Source organism: Vespa mandarinia, chromosome 2 (genome assembly GCF_050613455.1).
Source record: "Vespa mandarinia isolate Hongniang chromosome 2, ASM5061345v1, whole genome shotgun sequence".
NCBI lineage: Eukaryota > Metazoa > Arthropoda > Insecta > Hymenoptera > Vespidae > Vespa > Vespa mandarinia.
Window position 1 is genome coordinate 19,406,018 of NC_140811.1, and position 25,806 is coordinate 19,431,823.

The 25,806-nt window shown below is 39.2% G+C and overlaps 1 protein-coding gene across 12 annotated transcripts in view; it reads right to left on the minus strand.

Moving 5' to 3' along the window:
- Oamb (Octopamine receptor in mushroom bodies) overlaps positions 1–25,806 on the minus strand; it is a 52,209-nt gene that overhangs the window by 2,981 nt on the left and 23,422 nt on the right. For 6 of the 12 annotated variants that reach the window (XM_085655230.1, XM_085655227.1, XM_085655226.1 and 3 more), the window contains 9 exons: positions 6,670–7,228; positions 4,254–6,473; positions 2,761–2,898; positions 2,344–2,442; positions 2,107–2,234; positions 1,520–1,657; positions 1,124–1,406; positions 654–815; positions 23–406 (listed from right to left, as the gene is read on the minus strand). In XM_085655230.1, coding sequence (XP_085511356.1) covers positions 23–406; positions 654–815; positions 1,124–1,406; positions 1,520–1,657; positions 2,107–2,234; positions 2,344–2,442; positions 2,761–2,898; positions 4,254–4,514 — 1,593 coding nt within the window. In that variant the 5' untranslated portion in view covers positions 4,515–6,473; positions 6,670–7,228. Of the gene's footprint in view, positions 1–22; positions 407–653; positions 816–1,123; positions 1,407–1,519; positions 1,658–2,106; positions 2,235–2,343; positions 2,443–2,760; positions 2,899–4,253; positions 6,474–6,669; positions 7,229–12,012; positions 12,165–25,806 lie in introns of those variants that run through there. The other 6 variants (XM_085655231.1, XM_085655234.1, XM_035885954.2 and 3 more) reach the window with 6 other exon arrangements.

Here is a 25,806-nt window from a genome sequence, read left to right on the forward strand (position 1 = left end):
TCAACTCTTTAATAAAACGCGCCTTGTAACTTTGTTCCTCCCACCTCATCGCCAATTGGCTGCCGTCGCTACCGCGCCGTAACGTGTTGGCTCGCCGTTTGCAGAAGCACCTGCAGATTATTCGCTTGAAGGCCGAGCGAAAGTCCTTGCTGAAGAGCGCGTAGATGCAAGGATTTATCGCGGAGTTGCAATATCCTAGCCAAAATAGTACGCTGAAGACGGTTGGGTGGATGCAATTCGAGCAGAATGCACGTAGGAGATACATCGTGAAGAATGGCAGCCAGCAGAGTATGAAGCCACCGACTATGATACCCAAGGTCTTTGCCGCTTTTGTCTCCATTCGGAATCTCTTCACCTGTGACAGACGTCTTTCCTTTTCGCTTTTTTCAACCTCACATTTTTCGTGCTTCAATAAAAACATACATTAGACTCTACGATTATTTTTAATGTTTTGTTTTCTTTTTCTGTTTTTTCTTCTTTTTTTTTTTTTTTTTTTTTTTTCCCCAAACCCAACGTTCTCGACTACCGCCGCATCTCGTATTAATTAAAAAACAAATAAGCGAGCAAAAATAAATAACTCTGGATAATGACTAATATACATTATACTAGTACTTTTCCAAGTAATTACAACATTAAAGAAGCTACGTAGATACCTGTGCCTTTATATTTCGTTTACCCATCTTCATCATCCTAGGCTTCTCCTCTTGGCCCTGAGCTAGTTCTCGAAGCGTTACCTCGTCACTCGTCAACTGACTCTCGCAGCTACTCCTTCTGCTGGGTCTCCTCATACTGCCTACTCTGTTTATACCGCCGACCTATCGCAAAGGTCAAAGAGCGTATTACTTCGTCCTGACTTTTTTCGCTACTCTTCGTTTATACATCCGACGAAGGAATTTTCGTAATAAATAAAAGTACTACGCCCACTATATTACATTGAAAATATTATCCATAGACGTATACGTATCGCACTTAAATATTATTTCTTAGATATAACTTTCTATTTTAACGATTATTACATCTATTATTCTTCTACTTTTCTTTACACAAAGTGAAAAGAAAATCGGTTTTTGGTTCGTTAACGTTTATTTCATGTTCAAACAAGGATCAACCACGCAATGCTTACCTTCAAATGCGTACTCCTAGAACTCGGACAGAGCTGAGTCTGCGTTTGTCCGTTACTATAATGCACGGAAACTTGAGAACATCTCGAAGGAGTCCTCTCGAGAGTGTTGCACTTTGTGTTTAATGTTTCTGTACTCGGATACGATACCGAGATCTTGATCTTTTCCTTTCTGACGGAACTGCGAGTGGAATAATCCGGGCTTCTTGGACTACCGTTGTTACTACCGTTGTGAACGCTTCCGCGTCCTCGATGTATCCTCAGTGTTAATCTCTGTTCGTCGAATCTACAATAAACAAATGTCAAGGTTCCTCTTTAATAATAATTGATTCTCTCTCCTATCTACGGGGGAAAAATTGTTAAACATTTTGTTTATTTCTTTATTTATTTTATTTTTACCTGGATCCAAACATTTTGGAACCCTTGGTGGTACGAAAGCCCTGATTGATGGCTTTCGTTGTGGAAACGGCTGCATTGTAGATTCTCCAATAGAAAAAGAGCATTACTAACATCGGTATGTAGAAGGAGCCTAGAGCGCTGTAAAATGACGATTCGAAAAATCTGTCAAAAAGAGAAAAGAAAGAAAAAAAGAGAGAGAAAAAAAAAGAAAAGAAAAGAAAAGAAAAAATCACAGAACGAACTTTGAGAGAAAAAGAGAAGAGTTAAATGGGACTATTCCTCAGTTAGATACGATTCTTACTCTTCTCTTTTTCTCGATCTTGTCTCGCTTCGAAGCTATAGATCCTCGGAGATAAATAGTCATAAAGGATTTTAATAAAAATAGTTCGTAACACTTTAGGTCAATCGGTATGAGGTAAGCGACGGGACAAATATGAATACTCATGAATTTCAGGTTGACGTATACACCGAAGGATTAAATAAGCCGATGCCGAGTGAGAGGGAGGACGAATAATGAATAATTTGGGCGGACAATTTTTCCTCACGGAAAAGCGGAAGGATAATAAATATATCCGAGAGAGACTCGCCTGTAAACGACATATCCGGCGTCATTGGTCAACTCGCAGATCCACGGACACGGTTTCATCGGCACTATAATGGTGGTAGTGTTGAAGGGGCCGTTCTGCGTAAACGTCACGTTGTGCGTAGGATGAGACTGAAACGATAAATATACAAATATATAGATAGCCAGATAGACATTTTTCAAGATAATGGTAAATTAAATTTTGTTTGTTTTCTTTTTTTCTTTCCTTCCTGTCACATACCCGTTTATCTTTCCAACCGACCAAGGGTGGAAAACAGATGACGAAGCTCAAAACCCAAACTGTGGCGACCAGAAGCCTTGCTCGTTTCGGAGACATTAACTGAATCGAAAAAATGATCGATCAATATATACAATTTTATTACTTGAAATTTTTCTTTTCTTATTTACTTATCAAGTTACTTCGAATAACAGGAATTGACCGGGATTCTTTTATTTTTAACAAATTCTTTGGAATAAAATACAAATCCACTTTAAATGTCAGAGATACACACAGAGAGAGAGAGAGAGAGAGAGAGAGAGAGAGAGAGAGAGAGAGAGAGAGAGAGAGAGAGAGAGAAAGAGAGATCGAGTGTATCATCTAATAAACGACTATTTGAGATATTCCAAGCGTTCGAACGATGTGCTGGTGATTACTTGCCTGGGGATAACTGACGGGTCTGGTCACCGCCAGATATCTGTCGAGACTGATTGCACAAAGGTTCAGTATCGACGCGGTGCACATCCAAACGTCGACGGCTAGCCAAACCGAACACCATAGATCACCGAATATCCAGACCTTTGGAAAAAGAAAAAAAAAGGAAAAAACAGAGAGAAGAAGAGAGAAGGAGGGAGGAAGGGAGGGAGGGAGGGAGGGAGAGAGAGAGAGAGAGAGGTAGAGAGAAAAAAAGAGAAAGAGTGAAACGAAGTTTCACACGAACAAAACGATTATTGTCATATAAACGTGTGAGAGATATCCCATCGAGATAAACGGAGAACATTGCTCGTTCTCGCGAATGCGTATTTCCTCGTTTAGAATGTACACGCTCGTGCGGAACGACGGAATATCGAATACCATAAGAGTAAGTGAACACGATTGAACGTGTTCAGCTTCGTTTTACTTTAACCCAGTCAGTTTATCGCTGACTAAACTCCGGAGAATACGATCGATCATTAAATAAACGCGCGAGGATACCAATTATTTTATTCTTCTTCTAACAAATTAATATTATTAATTGAGACATTGACACAAACGTAATCATTTTCCTACCTCCTAATGAAAATAGAGGGAACTTTTTGAGAATGATCAAGGTTATCCGCAATTAACTTATTTATCGAGACTTATCACGATATCGTATAATTCTATTCGAAGGGACGAGGTACCGCGTTAGAAATCGTCAAAGGATTAATAGAAGACCAGTTTCTAAGCTCGTTATCTTAGTCCGGAGGCGACTTAATACGCACGTGCTCACACTTTCAAACGATCGATAGAGCGAATGCGAGTAGGAGAAAGAAAGAGAGAGAATGAGAGAGAGAGAGAGAGAGAGAGTGTGTGTATCAAGAGGGTCACCTACGAGCTTATCACGATGCCCGTTCGATCTCGATCTTGTTATCTGCGAAGCGTGCGGTTAGAACAAGGCGAGGACGAGCAGTAACGCATTAATGGTACGACTAGATCGATCTTGAATATGTGTACGTGTGGTTGCTGAGGGCGAATAGCCACGCGTACCGCCTATGTACGTACGTAACGTACATACATACGTACATATGGGAGAAATTCGAACGCGACAGCCGAAGGGCCCTTCCACGGCTCGTTTTGCAGCTAAGCGTTCCTGCATAATGCCGTATCGTGTACGTAACGACGTATAGCCTTTATGCGATGGTCAAAATCTCTCTCTCTCTCTCTCTCTCTTTCTCTCTCTAACTCGTACTATACTCCAACAGATGTGAAAGCGTTAGTGTGTGCGCGCACACGTAGGCGGGACTTCGGCAACCACCTGTTTCAAATTACGCTTCTACCCTAATATCGATATTCCGAGCACTGATACACGATGGATCGGATCTTCGAATCGTATAGAATGGAATCGATGTATCCGATGAATCGAACGAACAATGAATGACAATTTAGTATTGGTAGATAATAGCAGAACTTACCTTGAAGACTTCCCAAGTGGCACTGAATGGAAGAACAGCGAGTCCGACCAAGAGATCAGCCACAGCAAGACTGACGATGAACATGTTCGTCACGTTTCTGAGCTTGCTCGTGTAATAGACGGCGAGTATAACGAGGACGTTACCGAGCACGACCATCACGTTGACGATAGCCAGAGTGATCAGGGTGAATAGGATCCATGGGCCGGACCACTCGACGCCCTCGTACAAAGCAGTGCATGCACTGGCGTTCAATTCTCGCATCTTAATTTGACTCGGCCACCTCGCGATCAGAATCTTCTTTTTTCGCGAACCCAAGAAGATGACGATGACGACGATGATACGAGGGATTTATGGATACCCTACCGACGCCACCATGAAACTCCATTCTCGAGAAAATGATATTTTCTCTCTTCCTCTCTCTTTCTCGTTCGCTCTAACGTGCTCTCGCAAAAAAACGCTCCATTGCTTACTTCTCCGGGTCGAAGACTTTTTCTCTCTCTCTCTCTCTCCCTCTCTCTTTCTCTTTCTCTCCCCAATACAACGGATAACTCTCAGCGCGAACACGTCTATTTGTCTGAGTCGATCCTCACAAGTCGTTCGCACGGAATAAGGAAGAAGAAGAAAACAGAAGAAGCCAAATGCTTCGACGAAATCCTTCTTCCTTAGAGAAGACAAATCCTTATTTTTTCATTTCTTCGAATTTATTTCGACGTAGACGCAACACGCGTATCGTTCACTAAATAAATATTAATTGTCCTCGTTGTTAAGGGTTCCACTGCTTCCCGTTCGATTAATTAAGAACGTACACTTTAGCACTTTTCACAAGAAAAATCACTTCCCTTCTTAATTCGAATCTCGCGTGGGCTTAAAAAATAACACGAGCCTTACTTCCTTAAACGCTTATTCGAAGAAAAAAAGAGAAAGAAAAATCGAGAGTATTGGTCGTACGTTCAACGTTTGATATTTCGTTTTTGGGAATACGAAAGATCTTCCTGAGACCTTAGGGATCAGAAAGATTTCATCGGAAATTATTTTCCGCGGAAAAATCTCGCTTTCTCGTCGCTGATGCCGCTCGATCCATCATCGTCATCATCATCGCCATCACCATCGTCGTCATCGTCGTCGTCGTCGTCGTCGTCGTCGTCGTGGTCGTCGTCATCATCATGATCGTCATCATCGTCATTCTAGAATCATCCTAAATCCTCTTTATTTCTTCCTCTCTTTTTCCCCCCTTTTTATTCTTCTTCGTCCTTGGATAGGCAAAAAACTAACAAATTTTTGCCCACGCAACGAAACCTTTCGACATTTTCTATTTTCGGGATTTCTCACATAGAGAAAATTCGAAAGGAGAGGAAGAGGAAAAAAAGAGTCCCTCGCGAGAACGACAAGATTCCACTTTATCGATCGTTTTTCCTTTTTTTTACTGATTTTTATCTCCCTATAGGTCCACACTCTAGTCGATATTTTCCAGCTTCGCTTTTCAATCCTGCTTTTTTTTTCACTTTTCTTTTCTTCCTTTATCTTCCACCTTCTCGGTATCTTGTAGACTCTAGAAGAGAACTAATCCTCTCTCTTTCTCTCTTCCTCAGCATCAACCTCGAACAAGCAAGTAGAGTCACGTTCTATCACGAAAGCTTTCGAGCTTTTCGCAGCTCAAATCGAATTCGGTATACTCGAGGAGAGAGAGCGAGAAGAGAAGAAGGTGGATGCGTTCTCTCTTTCTCTCTCTCCCTCACTCTCTCTCTCTCTCTCTCTCTCTCTCTCTCTCTCTCTCTCTCTCTCTTTCTCTGTCTCGCTTACTCTTTCTATTTTCAAGAAAAGATGAACTCGGCCTTAAGAAGAATCGGACGACGTAGCAGTAAGAAGGTTAGCCTCTGTTACAGTAAGCACCTCCTATTTCCTTTTTCTTTTTCTTCTTCTACTTTTTTCGTCCTCGAACGTCTACGACAACGTCGACGACAACTCTAGTCAAAGTCTTCTAGTTTCTTTACTTCTCTTCCTTTTTTTCTTCTTCTTCTTTCTTTCTGTTTTCTTATTCTCGCATCAGTCGAACTTCCACGCGAACGGACATGACCTCCTCCTTCTCCGGTGTTCTTCCTCGTTTTCAAGAATCGTTCGACCGATCGGTCCTGTTACCTTCGAGCTAACCCGCCTCGAGCTCCTCCTTCCTCTCCCGAAGGATCCATGGATAGGAGAGAGAGAGAGCTGTCCTTTTCGAATCTGAATAAGTTAAATTTTTCATGTGATGCCAAGCAGAGAATGTAAATAAAGATGCAAACTCGGAAATTAAATGTATATTTGATAAGGAAATAAATTCAACGATTAATCTTCTTTCGTTTGATTCTACCTGATTGGACTTTAAAATGAAAAAATAACTTAAGGCTCCGTATAATAATATTTCGAAAGAATGTTTTACCTAATTCTCCCCGCTTGTTTTTCGCCTCTTTCTCTTCCGTTGATGTGATTTATATCTCTTTCTCTCTCTCGCTCTCTCTTTCCTCTTTTCTTTTTTTTAATCAGCCTTTGCAAAAAAGGCTCTACGCGTGGAACACGTTCACGACTAGACGATTTCTATGAGTCAAAATCACAGCCAGTTGAGAAAGTAAAAAGAAAAGGAAAAAGAAAAAAAAAAACAAGAGGAGAAAAAGAAGCACGGGTATATATATTTTTTTTCCTTTTTCAATCTCTCTTCCTCCTCTTCCTCGTTCGTCCCTTCTTCCCTCTCCTTCAGGCGTCTCTCGTTGATGGGACAGGAGTTCTTTCGACACTCGACGCACTCTCGGTACCTGAGCAATCTGAAGCGGATTTCCTTTCTGATGCGCTTCGCTCGCATTATTTCGACCGATCCTCCACTCGGTCTCTCTTCCCTCCTAGGAGATCCTCTCGAAATGTACGAAGCGCATTTCCAGCCCGTGTGCAAGCTCGTCGACCCTCTATGACAAACTCTCGGTCGTTCCTCTCGATCCAAAGATCACCTGAAACAAGTAAATTCCATTTACGATTTATTTTTCCTACGATATTTTTTTTTATCCAACGTATATGTCTACACACACATTCATACATACATACATACATACATACATATTGAATATAAAATATTTTCCTTTCGAATAGAAGTATTCCGGTTGAATAGAAAATGTCACAGTTCGGGAAAAAATACAATTACAATTATTCACTGCACCGTTAACGTAAGAATAGAAAATTAGAGAACTCCGATACAGAAGTTTTGCTTTGCAGAAAAGTTACACAATTTCGTTTAAAGAAAAATATTGTATAAGGAAAGAGAAGTAAGGAGAAAAAAAAAATAAAAAATGGCAAATCGCAACTGCAACCTTTTCCCTGCTTATCTTCATCCAAAGAGGAAATATATAGCCCGGCCATTTTGCGTGGTCTACCAGATAGAGTATGTAGCATGGAAGAACTCTCAGTAAACTCACATAATAAGACCGAAAGCGATTTCTCTAAACTTTTCTTCGACTTTTCTTAGGAGGAGCTTTCGAGCATCGAGAAAAAGCCTTTCTTTTTCGATGATATCGATTCTCTTCGCCTAACGGTCACGCTCGAACAAAATGGTAAGTTCGATTTAAACGAAGACGAATTCAGTAATACATACATATTATATTATATTATCGATTTTTCTTCTCTCTCCCTTTAATCAACGACAGAAAAGAGAATTTGAATTTCATGAAAAAAGTTATTTCGAAGTATGTATATGAATGCACATAGGTATATATACATTGCCAAGAACGTTCGCTTCGTTTCGTTCGTTACTCTAATTGTTTCTCGATTTATTCCAAGCATAAAATACGTTTTAAGACTCGCAATTAGCCACCAATATATTTCTTTCTTTTTAAATCGTCGATAAAAGTAGAAATATGCGCTTTCTTATTTCAACTCCCTAGCCTCTCTCTCTCTCTCTCTCTCGAACTAAATGAACTCTTTTAAAATCCCAAAGAGAGACGTTTTAAAAGAAGTATACTGAATCGTCCTGGAAAAAAAAAAGAAAGGAAAAGAAAGGAAAAGAAAAGAGAAGGAATGAAAGAAAAAAAAGAAAAAAAAAGAAGGAATAAACGTAAAAAAGAATCGAAGTGGCGATATTATAAAGTGTACCTTTGGGAGGCAAGCGGCGGTTTTTCCATACGCAAAATATAATTTCACAATGCAACCGTAAACGACGCATACCGCAGAAAATTAGAAACTTGCACGTAAAGTGAAAAGCCGCGCTGGTAAAGGCTGTGAAGTCAGTTAGTAGTGGAAAGAGAGATTTTATACGCGACGTGTTCCTCCGCGTTATATACGGTGCGCGCTTTACTGAAAAACTTTTAATATAAACGTCGAAGTAAAACCAAAGAGTATCATAACGTGCGGTAATCGATCTAGGGTCGACACGTGGCCCGAGAAAACCAACGAGAGAACCGGAGCTTTAATTTTTCTTTACATCGGTCAAATCAAAGGGATCCGCACGAACAGACCCTAGTTTGAATATCCAACTAAAGAGCTATTTATCGCTATTTATCCTTGTACTACGTCTCTTCGAAGAGCCATGATTACGTATACACGATGTACCTACATATACATAGATTCACCTTTTACGAAAATTTCCACATGATCTGTGTATAAAGGATATAGTATTTCGCTTACGACGAACCATTTCACCCTGTTCTATCTTACATTACACGCGCAATAGCGCAACTTTCGCGGTAATTCGACCATTCAAATTATACATTAAACTGTGCGCCATGGAATTTTGCTTCGTTACGTCAGTCGAAACGAAAGGGAAGAAAAAGAAAAAAACAAAAAGCCCGTACGTAAGTAATAGATCTACTCTATTTTGCGCGTAAAGTATGCGTACAAGTCGAGTACGGACAAGGGATATGGAAAATCGGCGTAAAAGTAACTTCTTGTCGCGACAGATTATATTGAATCTCAAAGATAAACTTTCTCGTGGCAAGCTTGACGAAAAAGTAAAGACGACGAATATTAGTTGGTTGGTAGTTCGTCTAAAACGAAGGAATACGAAGAATAGCACGGAAAAAAAGGGAAACCGTTGGTAACACGATTCATATCTACCTCGATCGACTTTGAGATTATAAACGAATAAAGTTTTGGTTAGTTAACGTCGATCGCAGTACTCGTATATTCCTACCGTGAACCTTCGCCCTTTCTTTCTTCGCGATAATTAATGATTCTCTGCCGTCGTTTCCACCGTTTTGAAAAATAATAAATCTAACTGAAAAATAACATTCGCGTAATGCTTTATTATTCGATACTATATAACTCAATGTTTTTTTTTTTTTTTTTTTTTTTTTTTTTTTTTTTTTTTCCCGTTATTCCGCCGAGAAAAGGACGATTGTCTTTTCGACTCCCAAAACATAAAGATCTTAAAACGATCGAAACTCGGGAAAAGGAATTTTCACTTATGCTTCTTCTTTCTGCGTATGCATACAAAAAGATATATATTTAACAATCGCGAACGCTCTCGATTCGAAAAATAAGTTGTTCGTTTTCTTTTCTTCTCTTTCGTTCTCTACGCTAAGAAAGAAATTCCATTGTGAAGACCTTCGGGAAGGAAGCTAGCTAAGAGTCCTTTTGGAATTATTTCTATCAATAGACCAAGCTTTCTCTTTCTTTAGTCCTTTTCTTTCTCTCTTCCTTCCTCCATTTCTTTCTTTATCTATCTGTCTATCTATCTATCTATCTCTTTCTCTTTCTCTTTCTCTTTCTCTTTCGACTACAAAAGGCAACCGATCATTGAAAAGCACCCAATCTGATTCCGTATGGACTTGTAATGATATGATACGGGCGCGCCGGCCTGGACGAACATTCAATGAGAATTTTAAGCCATATTGGAAAGGTATCGATATCGCACGTACATACGTATACAACTACGTATGTAGGTCGATATTCGAGTAAATCGATACACAACGTACGATGGTTTTAACCAAAAACATGACACGCATCATCGAAAACTATTTAGGGTAGAATAGCGACCTACGCTCCGGCATTTTCTATTCGGAATAATTTATTAATGTTCTTCGGCATTTTCGATTTATATATGTATCGCCTACTAATCGAAACGATACATCATCATCAAGCGTTCACAATTTTTAACAAAACTTTGACTTTACTCTATTCTCGATCTTCGCTGAACTCTTGACGATCGAGAAAGGAGAATCTTTCATGTTGGATTTACAAATTTCCATCGATCATCTACTTCCGGACAATTTCGATTTTTCTCATCCACACCTTTATCGCGGCTTTGGCATGTTTTCCGAGTGAATTCAAAGTCGAATCTTCTTAAAGAAACGTCGTCGTTTTATTAAATGGAGACGGGAAAGGAGAATACTCGATAACTCCGAGCACGAAACGACGAGAACGATGACGCCGACGACGACGACGATGACGACGACGACGAGTAGAAAATTTCAAAAGAAGCCGGAAACTCTTTTTGAAAGCTTACGAATGTCGATGACAATAAACGGTAAGCGCTTTCTATTTCCCTTCCCCTCTCTCTCTCTCTCTCTCTCTCTTTTGCTTTTTTTCCTTCTTTTCCTTCTCCGATAAAAATCTCTTTGCGTAGCTTTGTCCAAAAATTATGTTCGTTATTATTGGAAAAGCGACAAGTCCGAAATCGTACAAGTTGAATAAATTTATCGATGAAAATTATATTTTCACTTTGAAAATACAACAGCCCACGTTTTCTCCCGGAAGCTCCTTTTTTTCATTCGCCGTGGAAGAGCTTCAAGTTTCGAGGAGCAAGTTTTATGGATCCGTAAGTCGTTCGAAGCCGACATAGTGCCAAAGTCTTAAGCTTATATGAGATAGAGGTGAAAGAGTGAGCAAAAGAGAGAAAGGGGAACATTTTTTTATTTGAACAAGAAAGAAAGAAAAACGAACTTTTCGAAAAAAAGAAACTTTCAACTTCCTTTCCCTCTTTTTTCCATCAATGTCCCACAACTCTTTTCAATCTTCTTCCACCTACGGATATTCGCCAATTCAATTACGATCTGAAGAAATCGATGAAATAATTTCCGGATAATAAGTCATCTGAAATTATTAATAGATTATTAATCGTTCATAGCGAATCATTCATATCGAAAAGTTTCAAAGATTCGTACGATCCATACTACCTTCTTTTTCGTATTTATTTCTTTAATTCGTTAATTCCGTGTCGGCGTCTTTAAAGGATAATTTATGATTTCGAATAAGAGAAACGGACCGAATCGAGCCGTAAGATTTTATCGCGATTCTGCGTTCCTCGTTAATGTCCCTTCCGTCGAATGAACGACGGCGACGCGCTTGCGTTTCGCTTCATTAATCTTTCAGCAACACCCCCGTACGTTTACTCTCCTCGTTCCACCACCCGTACAGCTTACCCCCACGTCTCTTCTTCTGCCCCCGACCCCTCCGGCCCCTCTCTCCCAATACCATTCCTTTTCCGACGACCGATCGTCGGATCCTTTGGATTCTTTTCGAGTCGAAATCCGCTTCATCTCCCACGGAAAGATGCAACTATTTCTTCGCCCAACTAAATGACTTGTAAAAGGAACAATGTCGAGAAACGAGAATAAAAATCAAAATTAAGCTTTCTTTTTTTCTCTCTTTCGACAACGAGAAACGAGACAACGTCTAGGATTGAATAAGAAAGACGAGAAAAAAGAAAGGAAGGAAGATGCAAACGATTTGTAAAAAAGAATCTTATCGAGATAGAAAAGGAGATCGATCGATCGAAATCGATAAGGACGAATTGAAGACGCACCTGTGCTCGTAGTAGCGCAACGTGACATTCCAGGTTCACCAATGACGAGCTCGAAGATGAATAAAATGCCAAAGGAGAGTACACTTTAAAATATGGGCAACGATGGAAAAAGATGAAAGATCATCCTCTTTCTCTCTCTCTCTCTCTCTCTCTCTCTCTCTTTCTCTCTCTCGCGCGCGCGCGACTATCCGCGATGAATCATATAGATACTTGCGTGGTGGAGTTTTGGAGGGCGGAAAAAAGAGCGGAAAATAAATGGGAAAAGGAAGAAGAAAAGGAAAGAGTGAGAGGGAGAGAAAGAGTATAAGAGCGAGTAAGAGAAAGTAAGAAAGAGAGAGAGAGAGAGAGAGAGAGAGAGAGAGAGAGTGAGAGAGAGATAGAGAGAGAGAGAGAGAGAGATATGTGTATGCGTAGGTACAGTGCAATGAGAGAGAATCAGGTGCCGACGTGGGTCCCGTGAGAGAAAAGTCACGAGTCTAACTCGCCAAAAGAGAATAGTTCCGGTCTCGGTGCGAGTGACGAGCGCACTGAGAGATCCGGGCGTCCCGTACAGACTGCAGCCGCATGCGCGCCAGGAATTCACATCCTCCGCCAGCAACATCTCCTCCTCCTCCTCCTCCTCCTCCTCCATCCTCCTCCACCTCCTCGTCCACTTCATCCATCGCCTCATCCTCTTCCCGGTAACGTCGAACAACGCGCACCCACACGCGAAAAGAGACACACGAAACGCACGCAGCTTTCTCTCTCTCTCTCTCTTTCTCTATCTATCTCGAGCGTGTATACGAGACTCGCGCGATCCGATGAGCGACGCTATGCTACCGTTCGTTTCTACCCACGTTATACCTCTTCTCTTACTAATCTCTCTCTCTCTCTCTCTCTCTCTCTCTCTCTCTCTCTCTCTCCCTCTCTCTCTCTCTCTATTTCTCCTTCTTTGTACCAATCATTCCATGTTCTTTCTATTGTTATTATTATTATTATTATTATTATCATTATTATTATTAATATTGTCGTTGTTGTTATTGTTATGACTTAAATAAGTAAAAAAGAGATATGATTTTTCCTATTATTAAAGAAAGATTCCAAGTAGTAATGAACAGTTTCAAATCATCTACTATGAAAAAAAAACTGAAATACGTTCGAAAGAATAAATACATTTTTTCTAATGTATTTATCAAAAATCACGAAAAAATAGATCGTAAATGAAATAACATTAATAATACGATTAAGAATACCTTTGCGAATATAATATTTGCAATACTTTCTCCGTAAATCGATTCTATAAAATGACTTAGAATCGCGAATGCGAGGAACAGCGACTGAACACAATGGCATCGTCATCATCGTCGTTACCATCACCAGCTCTTGTTATTGCACATCGTTTTGATCCTTAATTTCGACGCTTGGCAAATAAATTAAATGACAATTGGAAATATTACGAGATGTATATGCTTTTTGGACGACTAATTGGACGATTAAACGTTCGACTAACATAAGATTACAAAATGTTTCTCTTTCGCCCTTTTGTTCGAATAATTGTATCGCTTATGAACGAATTTCATCCAATAACCACAATAAATAAATTCCTTGGAATTGGACGAATTAAATAACGTTTATACAAAAAAAATTCATTTTGCTTATTGATCATTATGTTGTTTATTTCTATATATCGGATCTTTCTCTTTGATTTCTAATTAACGCGTAAAGAAATAAAGTAATTCGAAATAAATAGATCCGTTTAGAAAATTACTTTGCGAATGTTACGAACGTCTTTGGAAAGTGTTTAATTCGCGAGTCCGATTACGTGAAGGATTCTAAATCTTAAGAGCTGTTAAAAGGCCAATCATCCGAGTGGAGTGCTACGTTAGAGCGAGAGCGAGAGAGAGAAAGAGAGTATCGCGAGTTTGTTCGTTGTTCGATCAAGCCTCCGATACTAGACCGACAAGTCTGCTAAACTAAACTTCCGCTATAACCACTACTCTGTCCTTTGACGTTCTCTCGAGTGCAGGGCAAGCGTAGCGAGCATATATATATATATATATATATATATATATATATATATGTCTGTGTGTGTGTGTATATCTATATCTTTTGAAGCTTCTTCACTTTGATTCGTAAATTAGAGCCTACTCCATCGATGAGCAAACTTTTTACAGTCAAATATCAACGAAGAAAAAAGCATGAGAGAGAGAGAGAGAGAAAGAGAGAGAGAAGGGGGATAAAAAGATAGAGCGAAGAGGAAAATACACTAATTTGCAGAGAAACTGTGGAAATTAGTTGATTGAATAATTTCATAGATTGAACCATTTCGTTAGTTATTTCGATAGCTACTCCATAGATCGATCTCAATACTTAGCGCGCTTCGATGAGTTTCTACTTAACTAAATTGAAATTAATCGAACCCTCTCTCTCTCTCTCTCTCTCTCTTTCTTTCTCATGATCTACCTACATTCACGTATCTGACGGATATATACAGATCGGTCGGACTCTAAATTGGAAGTCGGAGTGTTCAAAGTACTCGTTCGTAATTTTCTCGTCCGATCGAAAAAGCCGTCCTCATGGATTGTCGTCACGGACGATAAAATTTGGGGCGAACCTAATAAGCGGAAGTATTAAAACGGACAAATTCATGGCAAGTGCTTTAAAATATATACACACTTCCGAGGTTGGTATCGCAAGGTACCTTCCTATCGTATACTATCGCATATTGCGCACCCTAGCCGTACACAGTATGCATAAGTTAAAGTGCAGCGAACAAGGCCAAGTACTTAACAAGGCATTATTAACTTTGAAATGTCTGCGGAGAGAAACTTGGAACCGGGAGATACGACCTCAAAGATTTTCACATATAGGACGCGTGCCATCTGCCCGATTATGTTTTTGAGTTTGGCCGACAATTTAAATGGCCAACTACTGGTCCATTTGCTCCCATACCACGATATACAAATTTTATTTTTTTCGAGCCTTAACTCGTTTAAGGGAACGACTAATAAGATCTGTCGACTCTTATGGTCCATTCGATTTATCCTAAACTTAGTTTCAGCAATAAAGATATCCTAAAGCGAATAAGTCCGTTTAATACGGTCCACAAATTATTACATATACTACCGATAAAGCATGTAGGAAGAACTAGAGCAGAGAAAAAGAGATCTGAGAAGGTCTGAAAGGGAGAGGAAGAAAAAAAGGAAAAGAAACAAGGAAAGAAGAAGAAGGAAGGTAGGGAATAGAAAAAAAGAAGAAAGGGAACAATGAGATGAGCGAGTAGCTCGCACGAGGGACGTAGAAAAAAAGCAGAAAGAACGTTTGTTATATTACGAAACATCGGCCGATCTCTCTCCCTTCTTTTTTCCTTGGCACAAAATTAGAATCATAATTGACAAACCCATAGAGTCTCTTGGGTATGACGTATAATAAAAGTGACCCGTCCTATGAATAAAGAAAGAAGAAGAGAAAGGAAAAGAAAAGGTAAAGCAAGTAAAATGAGAAAGAGAGAGAGAGAGAGAGAGAAAATGACGAAGCGCGAAATCAAAGCATCCTCCTTCGTCCATCCACGTAGGATTCGAATAAAATGAAAGGACACGATACGTCCTATTTATCTTCATAAAAACAAGACACGGACTAATACTATATTAGAAAGAAAAGACGGAAGAAGGAAGCTATATACCGTGAAGAACGTTAATCGAAACGAATCCAATTCCAGGTTTGAGCTTAATCGAGAACGAATATACCGTAGGTAAAGATACAGGAAAGCGTGTGCTGCAACGTTGACGTTTTCTTATTCGAGAGTAGCTCTACAAGTGGTTGATACGCGCTTATGTGTCCTCTAACGTAGACATACATATAGACGAGTACTTCCTTCCTCTAGTTTTGGAAGGAAACGAAATTGCAGAATTCTACGAGGCGCTTACACGCGTATATAGCGTATCGCTTATCCGACCGTACCGTATATTTCTGCTCGCTAAGAATTTTCTTTAACGTAAGAATAATTATTTTTTCCATCTGAATAGACTGCGAGCATCGTAATAGCATCGGCTCAAATGACTATGAGTAAAATGGAAATTCTAACGCGTTTGGTCACATGAAATTGGTGATAAAAATGCTTATTTAATTACATCCACCATGTTACGATCTACGAGCTATAGCGACACTCGTATTTACCGGAAAGCCAAAAGAGCGTGAAAACGAGCAAATAGGTTCCGGGGATAAAATACGTACTTACGATCGACTCGTCACGCTTCAAAGAACCTAATTCTCGATATCTGATTTATGATACTCGTTCGAGAAAGGATCCATCGGAAGAAAAAAGAAAAAAGAGACAGCGAGGACATTCCTTTCTTTGGCAATCTGTTTCTTTTTATCCGCAAACAAACGGACGTGTGTTCGGACTAATTTTACGTAGACCGGGAGAGAAAAGAGTATTAAAAGATCCAGGCTTTGCTTCGAACAAACGAGAAATGTGTCTCTCTCTCTTTCCTTCTTTTATTTGACAATGGCCTTGACGTATGTATGTGTATTAGTACATAGATATCTTTTCCTATCAGGGAAGCTTCGAAATGATCGCTTACTTTCGATTTAACAGACGTCGTTCAGTGGTTAGAAAAATTCTTGACATTTATCCTAGCAACGTTAACTGCTCTTTCTTACCGAATCGAAGAAAAGTAGATCCTTAGAGAAATGATCTTTCCCGTCTTTAACGCTTCTTATTCCGGCAAAGTTTATCCGCGATAAAGTTTTACTACAGTAAAGAATTTCGACTCGTCAATGAAAATCCACTTTTTTCCTCGATAGGTCAAATGTCCAAGTGCTAAGTAATAACGCAACCCAATCCAACTCAACCCAACTCAACTCAACCCAACCTAACCCAACGCAACGCAACGCAACGCAACGCAACGCAACGTAAACAACAAAAATAGGAACAACAATAACGGCGGGTAAAATGTTACCATATACCAGTGACGTATATTGTTCGACACCCACGCGAGTCTCATCATACGACTCTCTCTCTCTCTCTCTCTCTCTCTCTCTCTCTCTCTCTCACGCTTCAGCACATACATTGTCTTGCGAAGGTGTGGATTTCTCTATAGGGATTGATTTAATTACTAACCGATCGACGGGTGGGGTCATCACCTCGGCCGATTCTCACGAATTCGTGCGCCTAAAACGGACCATTTGTAACTCTATCCCAGTGTATGTGTGCGTACGTGCGTTCGCGTCCGCAATCCAGAGCTATTTCTCTCTCTCTCTCTCTCTCTCTCTCTCTCTCTCTTCTCTTTTCGTTACTACTATATAGCTCGGTGACAAATATTGACGCTCGTATTGCTTGTATTCTGACAGAAAGAGAAGGACAGAGAGAAAGCTACCCCTTCTAACTTCAGTCAATTGGGTTAATTGAATCGTAGACAAAGCCTAAAGTGCGTTTCAATTCGAGAACGAACACAGGAGACACACACACACATATACGAATATCGTACATCGATAACCTATGATGTTCCACGAAATCGAATTGTCTTACCTATGTTACTCGTATGCTCGTCCAATAACTCAAAGCGCTCGATATTTCTCCTTAGCTAAAGTTTCCAAAATATCTTTTATATGTTTCAACCAGTCAGCATGAAAATTACAAAAATTAATGACGCGAAAAATCTCTCAACGCTCTTGTCTTACGCATGGATACTTTTAAACTAATGATTTATAATTAATCTATGCAATTAATTTCGACTGCCAAGTTCAACTGCAAATTGCAAATGTTTTCTTTTTTTTTTCTACCGTTAGACACGGCGATCTCTTACGAAAGCGTCGTAATCAAGATTAGAGTAAGCCGACAGTACGAAAGAGCGAAAGAAAAAGGATAGACAAAAAGCAACTTCTCTGCTCTGACGCTCGGTTCGCAAAGTTTCGGGAGGATTGATTTAATTATATCGGGTTTCGTACTGATATTCAAACTGATTTCTACGACGAGAACTTTGCATCGATTTTCCCTCGTCTTTCGCCGTCTTTGATTGGCCGCACTATGAAAGTAAGAGAGAGAGAGAGAGAGAGAGAGAGAGAAAGAGAAAGAAAAGAACGGAGGCGAAGCAAAGGGTAAACGGAGATCGACAGAAATTGAATTGCAAGGAGGTGCAAAAAGGCTCCTGACTCCTGCCATTTTAGCTGCCATCGACGTTAGCTGGCATGCCGTTCGAGTGAGTACTTCGACTTATGTCGAACGTCTTCAAATTTCTACGTAGGAGAGAAAAAAAGAGTACGTGTTTTACGATCAAGATTTTACGCAACTCTAAGAGGAAAACCTTTTCGTATCGTTTATGCTTCTCGTATCTGGTTATCGAAATATAAATGTGTTTCCCGACGCATTTTTCGATCACGACGAATTGTATCTCATTTCGCGAGATGTAGAAAAAAAAGAAAAAAGGAATCAAAAAAGAAATAGAAAAAAACGATTGCACATTGCAATATTCCAAATGGGCTTACGAGTGAATCAATCGCGATAATTTTTTTTCTTTTCCTTAAATTTCATAATCCTTTTGTACCATCCACATACATATACATTTGAAAGATATTCATGTGACTGCGTGATATCGCAATTTATAGAATTTCTTCCTCCCAATATATTTTCCTTTTCCATTCGGCGGAGCGCGTGCCTGCATAATATTTCACTGGTTGCACACAGTGAGTGCAATCTGCACAGTCAGCGTGTTACCGACTTTAATAAGCCTCATTGACATTCAGTCGGTTGAACGTGCCCCTTTGCCCCTTCCTTCCCACTCCCGTATTCTCTGCCCTCACACTTTAGTACCTTCTCGACAATTACCAGCATCGCTAAGAACCTACGTATTTGTGGATAAATATTAATTTTCTCTTACTCTCTCTCTCTCTCTCTCTCTCTCTCTCTCTCTCTCTCGTCTCCCTGGCCTCCTTTTTGTCTTTTTTCCTTCTTCTTTCTTTTTTTCTTCCGATGGTATCGCGTTAATAATTTAAATAGATATATATATATTATTAACTATCTCTTTCATTTATTAAAGATTTTCCATTAATTCTGAAATAACAAAATGTATATTTTCTCAATAAAATCTATCGGAAGGGGAAGAAGGAGGGAAGGTGGGAATGAACGGAACATAATCACATCGTTTAAATGGATGCATACGTAAAAGAGAGGATGACGGAAAGTGCGCTAATAAATTTGGATTTCGTGGTGAAGGTGCATCGACGTCGGCTAATTGCTCGGACAAATGTGTTTCGTTCGAAGCGATTATCGTCACCGATTTAAAAATCTACGAGGCCATTTATACATAATGTAAGTACGTATAACATGATAAAACAGTAATTGGTGAGCCCTTGAAATTTGAAATTTGTAAGAAAAGTCGTTTCAGGTTGAAAGTTTGTTCGAGGAGCGGGAGGGGGAGAAGGATAAAAAGAAGGAATAACTAACTAATATCGGAAGGGTGACGAACGTTCGTTCGATGATTTGAAAAAAGAGAAAAGAAAGGAGTTTCCAAATTACTCCGAGGAACTTGAAGTTCAATAAAATTGGAAAATCGAGTTATGATTCGTGAGCTTTTGGTCAGGAAAAAGATGGGATCCGAATTAAAGGGACGACAAGAAGGGAAGACGAAGCATCGTGAGTAATCACGGAATATTCGCCCATGTATATAGGCTGGTTAGCGTAGGTGGGTGTAAGGGCACGGAATGGCGTAAAATTATTATTTTCAAAGTTTAACGTGAAATCCGAAAGACCCAAGATCGTATCGCGTAAGGGAAACTTATGAAAGGGAGGGAGATAGAATGAAGGATAGCACGGACCTCGTTATCCCATGAAAATTCATCTTTAATTCCTAACGTGGGCGTTTATCTTTTAACAATCGAAAAGGTCAACGATGATTTAATCGGCTTCATATACAGAACACAGGATTTTACCTCATTTATCGCGATTGAGTCTATTTCGAAAATAGATATATCGAATTAGAGGGAGGCATTTAAAAAAGTTATATCGAATTTACTTCTCCAACTTAAATAGATAATATCAGCGCGATCGCCCTAGAATCGAACGAAGGCTGTTAACGAAAAGAGAGAGAGAGAGAGAGAGAGAGAGAGAGAGAGAGAGAGAGAGAGAGAGAGAGAAGAATCGTGGATCATTGGGGTGATAAAATTACGAAATTGTTCGTCGCCTACCTCGATTAACATTTCATGATGCATTTCTATCTTGGACGTTTATAAACCTATGAAAAGGTGTTCTCTCTTTGAATCATCGATCGATCTTATATACCATCGGATTGTCCTTTTCCTTATTCTTCCTTTCTTTCCCTCTTCTTCTACCTTTCAGACTGAAGTACGTGTGCGACGAAAACAGCTAAGTCTTATCTTAAATATTCATTCCTACGTATTGCCGACTGATTGAAGAGGGTCTAAGAAAAAGAAATAAACGTGATACTCGGATCTGTGGATACAAACGTATTCTTTTAAGATATTCATAAGATGTCGGGGAGACGTTGCGAAAAAGAAAGAAAGAGAGAGAGAGAGAGAGAGAGAGAGAGAGAGAGAGAGAGAGAGAAAGGAAAAAGACAGAGCTGGATAGATATCTTCGATATATGTATATATGCATAAAGTACGTATTCGGGTCAAGTAGTATATATACATATATATATATATATATATATATATATATATATATATATGTATATAATACGCACACATGTCATGAATACATATACTCGTATTTTGTCATAGCGTATAACATCTCGGCATTAATCTGCGTGGAAATGTTCACAATTAGATAATCTACTAGCCGTCGATCGTGAGATTCTACATGCAAATGGTCACGTTAATTAAAGCTTCGATGCGATTTCATAATCCATGAACTCGGGATAATCCACGATTTAAGCCGAGCGAATCGAACTTTGTCGCTCGAACAAGAAGAGTCTCCTTACTCTATCTCTCTCTCTCTCTCTCTCTCCTCTCTTTCACACCGACACAGACCCACACAAATTCACCCTCCTTTTCCGCTAAACGTTCTAATCCCAGAACAAAACTTGTCGCTTCTTTCAAGAAACAGATTACATCGTGATGTTAAATAAACAATCCAAGATGGAATTCGAGGTAGCAAATGTTTATTCGGTAGAAACGAAGGATTAGAGGGAGGGCGGGGGAAGAAATAAAATACGAAAAAAAGAAAGAGAAAAAAAAAAGGGAAAACAAAAAATTACAAAAGTTTTCGAAGAGATGACTTGTTCGACGTAGCTGATAGCAATATCTAGGGTGTTTCTAGGTACGATTTTTGAAAGGCACCAGGAATATCCTCTGCGTGATACGCCAGTAGAACAATAGAGTCCTCTAGGCATCTCTCTAGTCAGCTCGGGTGCACCCCACCAATGTCTGCTTTGTGCACGAAACAATGCTCCTTCTACTGAAAGAAACCAACTCTCTCTCTCTCTCTCTCTCGGTCTTTTTCCCTCTTCTCTTCTCTCCTCTTCCCACTCCATCTTGTCTATCTTTTACCACGAAACTCAATCCTTCGGTTAGCCTTTGGCCACAGACTTTCGTGTTCTATCAGAAGTTCGAGGCTCTTTCGACTAACGATTCACACTCGAAAATTACTAGCCGACGTGGAAGGAATAAAAAGGAAAGAGAAAAAAGAAGAAAAAAAAAAATAAAGAAAAGAAAAGAAAAAAGAAACCCCAGAACAAATGAAGTTAAAAATGTGAAGTTTAGATTGATTACTGGTAGAATTTTTCTACACGTACATTGTGTCACGCGTTATCTGTTTTTCCTTTGTGAAAAGAAATTCGTCGACTTACTTGCCGAACAAATCACGAATTACGTAATAAATACTCGAAGAAGAAAAGAGAAAAACGCATCCACCGATTTTAAAAGGGATATAAAAGTTAGGAATCGTCTATGGCCGACGGCGTGGGAACGAATATAAATGAATTAGTAGAGAGGAAAAAAACAAGAAAGAATTTGTCGAAAAATAAAACGAAAAATCAAGCTGTTTCCCTTTTTCTGCTTTTCCCTGTGCGACGTACATTTACACATAGACACATATACATATATAGATATACTTGAACTTTTACTTTCTCAAAAAAGAAGACAAAAAAAAATAAAAGCGGTATCTTTTCGATGGGACTAAATATTAAAAATATGATCGTATTATAATAAGAATAAATGAAAAAAAAGATTAAAAATAAATAAATAAATAAAAAAGCGGTAATAAAAGGAGAAAGAGAGAAAGAGAGAGAGAGAGAGAGAGAGAGAGAGAGAGAGAGGGAATTATTTCTAAATGATTTTTAAATTCTTTTGTTCCATAGATAAAGGTCTTGTATAAAAGAAGAAAAAAAGAAAGAAAAAAAAGGGAAAGAACAAGAAGCAAATTCGAAAAAGTTCAATTAAAATTTTGATCGAATTTATTCGCGTAGAATATTCGATTAGATAATCGTTAAAAGGAATCTTTTCGAAGAGAGAAGAATGTCAACGGTAGGTGTATAATCGTATATTTGCACGAACGTCGACGGAATTAAGCCGCAACGTACGGGACTGAACGTTTCTGTTAGCTGCAGTTTCGTCCGAGGTCGTCCCCCGTAGCATTAATAATTAGCCTAATGACAAAACCCCCGACCATTCCCCCCTTCCCAATCGGCACCGGATGCGGCGCTTACACGGCAAACAACGACAAATTCGCCTGCTTCGGTCGCGTTATTTCCAACAAATTACAGTGTTTGATCGCATCTTGGCTACGTTTGCGAAGGCGAACCCACCGTCTATCTCTGCGAATTTACATTGATTATCTCTTTCACGCTAATTCAGCTTTTCTTCAATTTCTAATTCGGCATGATATTTTATATAGAAAAATTCCTATTGAATCTGAGTGAAATGGAAAATAACGGATTAAAAAAAAAGATTTTCGTCGAAAAACTTTCTCGTACGTCTATTGAGCGCACGCGTAAATATACATCAAAATTTTTACGTGTTAATTGACAAAACGATCATTATCTTCTCATCAATTATATACTCACGTATCGTACGCGCCTATAACGCATAATCAAAATGCATATGCAGCTTAATTACTTTGGGATCCTCTGTTCAGTGATATTCAGTTTTATTTGAACAACACTTCATCTCCGTCCTCTTCCTCTCTCATAAAACGTTCAACGACGATACAACGACATTTGACTAATTACCTTACCGTTATAATCTTGGGATTTAAAAACGGCAATCCGTTTTCGTGCAAATCATCTGGAAAGAAAAGTGGATCGCACGAATGACTACTTTCGTAGAAGACCAAAGAAATTGTACGTAACAAGAAGATCTGAAAGAGATTCGTGAATATCCATACATTCTCTTTCTCTCTCTCTCTATCTCTCTTTTTGTCCCTTTGAACAGGGTCATTACGGGAGATAAAGTAATGAGCACGAACGTTAAAGCATTTTGCTAGTTTCACGAAGGGTAGAAACTTTACGAGCAATTAATTTCTTTTCCTTCGTTTAATTTTTTTTTTTTCTTTTTTTCTTTATTGCTCTTCCTACGGTCTGCGAGAAGAGAGAGGGAAAGAAAGGGAGAACGAATGAATGAGATAGAGAACATTGCCGATCGGTAAGGATGAGTCCGTAACGTCGAGAGACTTACCATGAAAAGCTTTCATTAAAATCGGATCCCACGGACTACAAGAAGGATAATCCTTTAGCGTGCTAGCAAACTGAGCACTCTTCGTTCGTGTCTCTTCGACGGCAGAAAGGTAAGTCAACCGGAAACATTAGAAAGTTACGAAATAGATCGTCTTTTGTGTTTATGGGAATAAGAAAAATAATCATCACTTTAGGATCGAACTTTTCGATGACGTCGTCTTAAAGCTTTCGTAAGCAATTTCTCAATGAAAGAGAGGGAAGGAACTAATTGCTTATAAAATGACCTTCCATCGTCTTGGCCTTGCAAAGTCGCGTGCTAAGCACCCTCGAGCTTCAAACTCCCCCATCCTCATGACGTGGCAAATCCACTTGTCTGCCCACCTACCTATCTCCCTGCCTCACAATATTCTTACTTTGAACCATTATTTAATAAAACGTCATTTGAAATCTACAGTACAACAGTGAATTTTGTATATGACTGCGGATACGTACTTTGATATTATTTCTTTTTTTTCGAAAAGACCACACAAACGTATTGTTATCGTTCTAATCGATAAGAACAATTTCAAAGCACGTTATCGAATCAAATTGTCTTCTATCGAGAATAGTTACAAATTAGAATCGAAATGTAAGACGTTCGATGCAAGTTTCAAGATAAGATCATATTCGATGAACGGCTCGGATATCGTCCCAGAGATTTGTGTCTTCTGAGCCAGCAACTATCTCTCCTTTATCTCTGCCTGTTCTCCGTTTCCGTTTCTCTCTCTCTCTCTCTCTCTCTCTATATATATATATATATATATATATATATATATCTCCCTCTTTGTCTCTCTTATGTCAGTCTATTCCCTTTGGACAATTCAAAGCGGTTAGAAACAAGCCACGATACAAGGGACATAATTGTCCGCGAGTACGCCGTTGGCTAAATTGGTGCGAACTATCGATTAGTCGTCGGGACAGACAGAACGAACGACACGGTTGGCCTGGTGATGGGACGAAAGAGAAGAAGAGAGAAAGTTAATGACTACAATGAGGGCGAAATGAAGAGAGCAAGAGAGAGAGAGAGAGAGAGAGAGAGAGAGAGAGAGAGAGAGAGAGAATGGTATAATTCCGAGGACTTATCGGATTATTATCACTTTTCTTAACTTTCATTGTTTTTCCCGAGTTAAAGACAATTCGTCGAGGGGAAAAAAGATGAGACAGTAACGCACGCGCGCAAAACCCACAGATGGATTTCTACTTGATGCAATAAAAGCAAAAAAAGAGAATGATATAGAAAAAGGTACTTTTCTCTCTCTCTCTCTCTCCCTCTCTCTCTCTTTCGCGGTCGCAAGATCTTCGTAGTTTTGCATAGAGATTTTAAAATCCTCTTGGACGGGTACACGATCTCGTAATAATACTTTCTCTCAAATATCTCGTTTACGATATGCCAGTATTACAAGATATTCCTTTCAGAAAGACGAAATAATCCGTTTGCGAGTTCGCGATGGAACGAGGAAAAAAAAAATGAGAAATGAACTACGGCGCACCTGACCAAGATGTCGATGTAGTTTCTTTTTATATTATAATCGATAAAATGAGAATTAAAGTTAAAACAGAACGAAATAACTCAATGTACGATGACAAAATATGACTATCGCGTAATCAATTCCAATCGCTTTACATACTTCAAGATATTCGTAATTAAAAAAATAAATAAATAAAAATACAAAAGTACGTTTAGCTTATTATCATGACGGCATTTCCCTGGGAACAAAATTCAAAAGTGTTTCCTTTGCGAATTCAAGAATCGTAATATAAAGTTATATAAAAAAAAAAAAAAGGAAAAAAAAAAAGAAAAAAAAGAAAGAAAGGAAAAAAAATATGATTATATATGAAAATTTGTAGTATTCTACAAATCTGCATTGCAAAGTTGCGAATGTGTGAATCACAAACGAGAACTGGGAATTTCTCGCAAAACGATTGCGAAAGCACCGCCTGGGACTACCGAATTGCAATTTATTGCATCGGATGGACGATCGGAATTTTTATCCCCTTGCTGAGACTTGCCGAGTTTCATACGTGCTTCGCCTGGTGAAAACTGGATTCTGGATGCCGTCGTTTTTCTCGGGATCTCCGAAAAAAGAGAGAGAGAGAGAGAGAGAAAAGAACAGACGAAAAAATGCACTGCGTCCATCGGAATGAA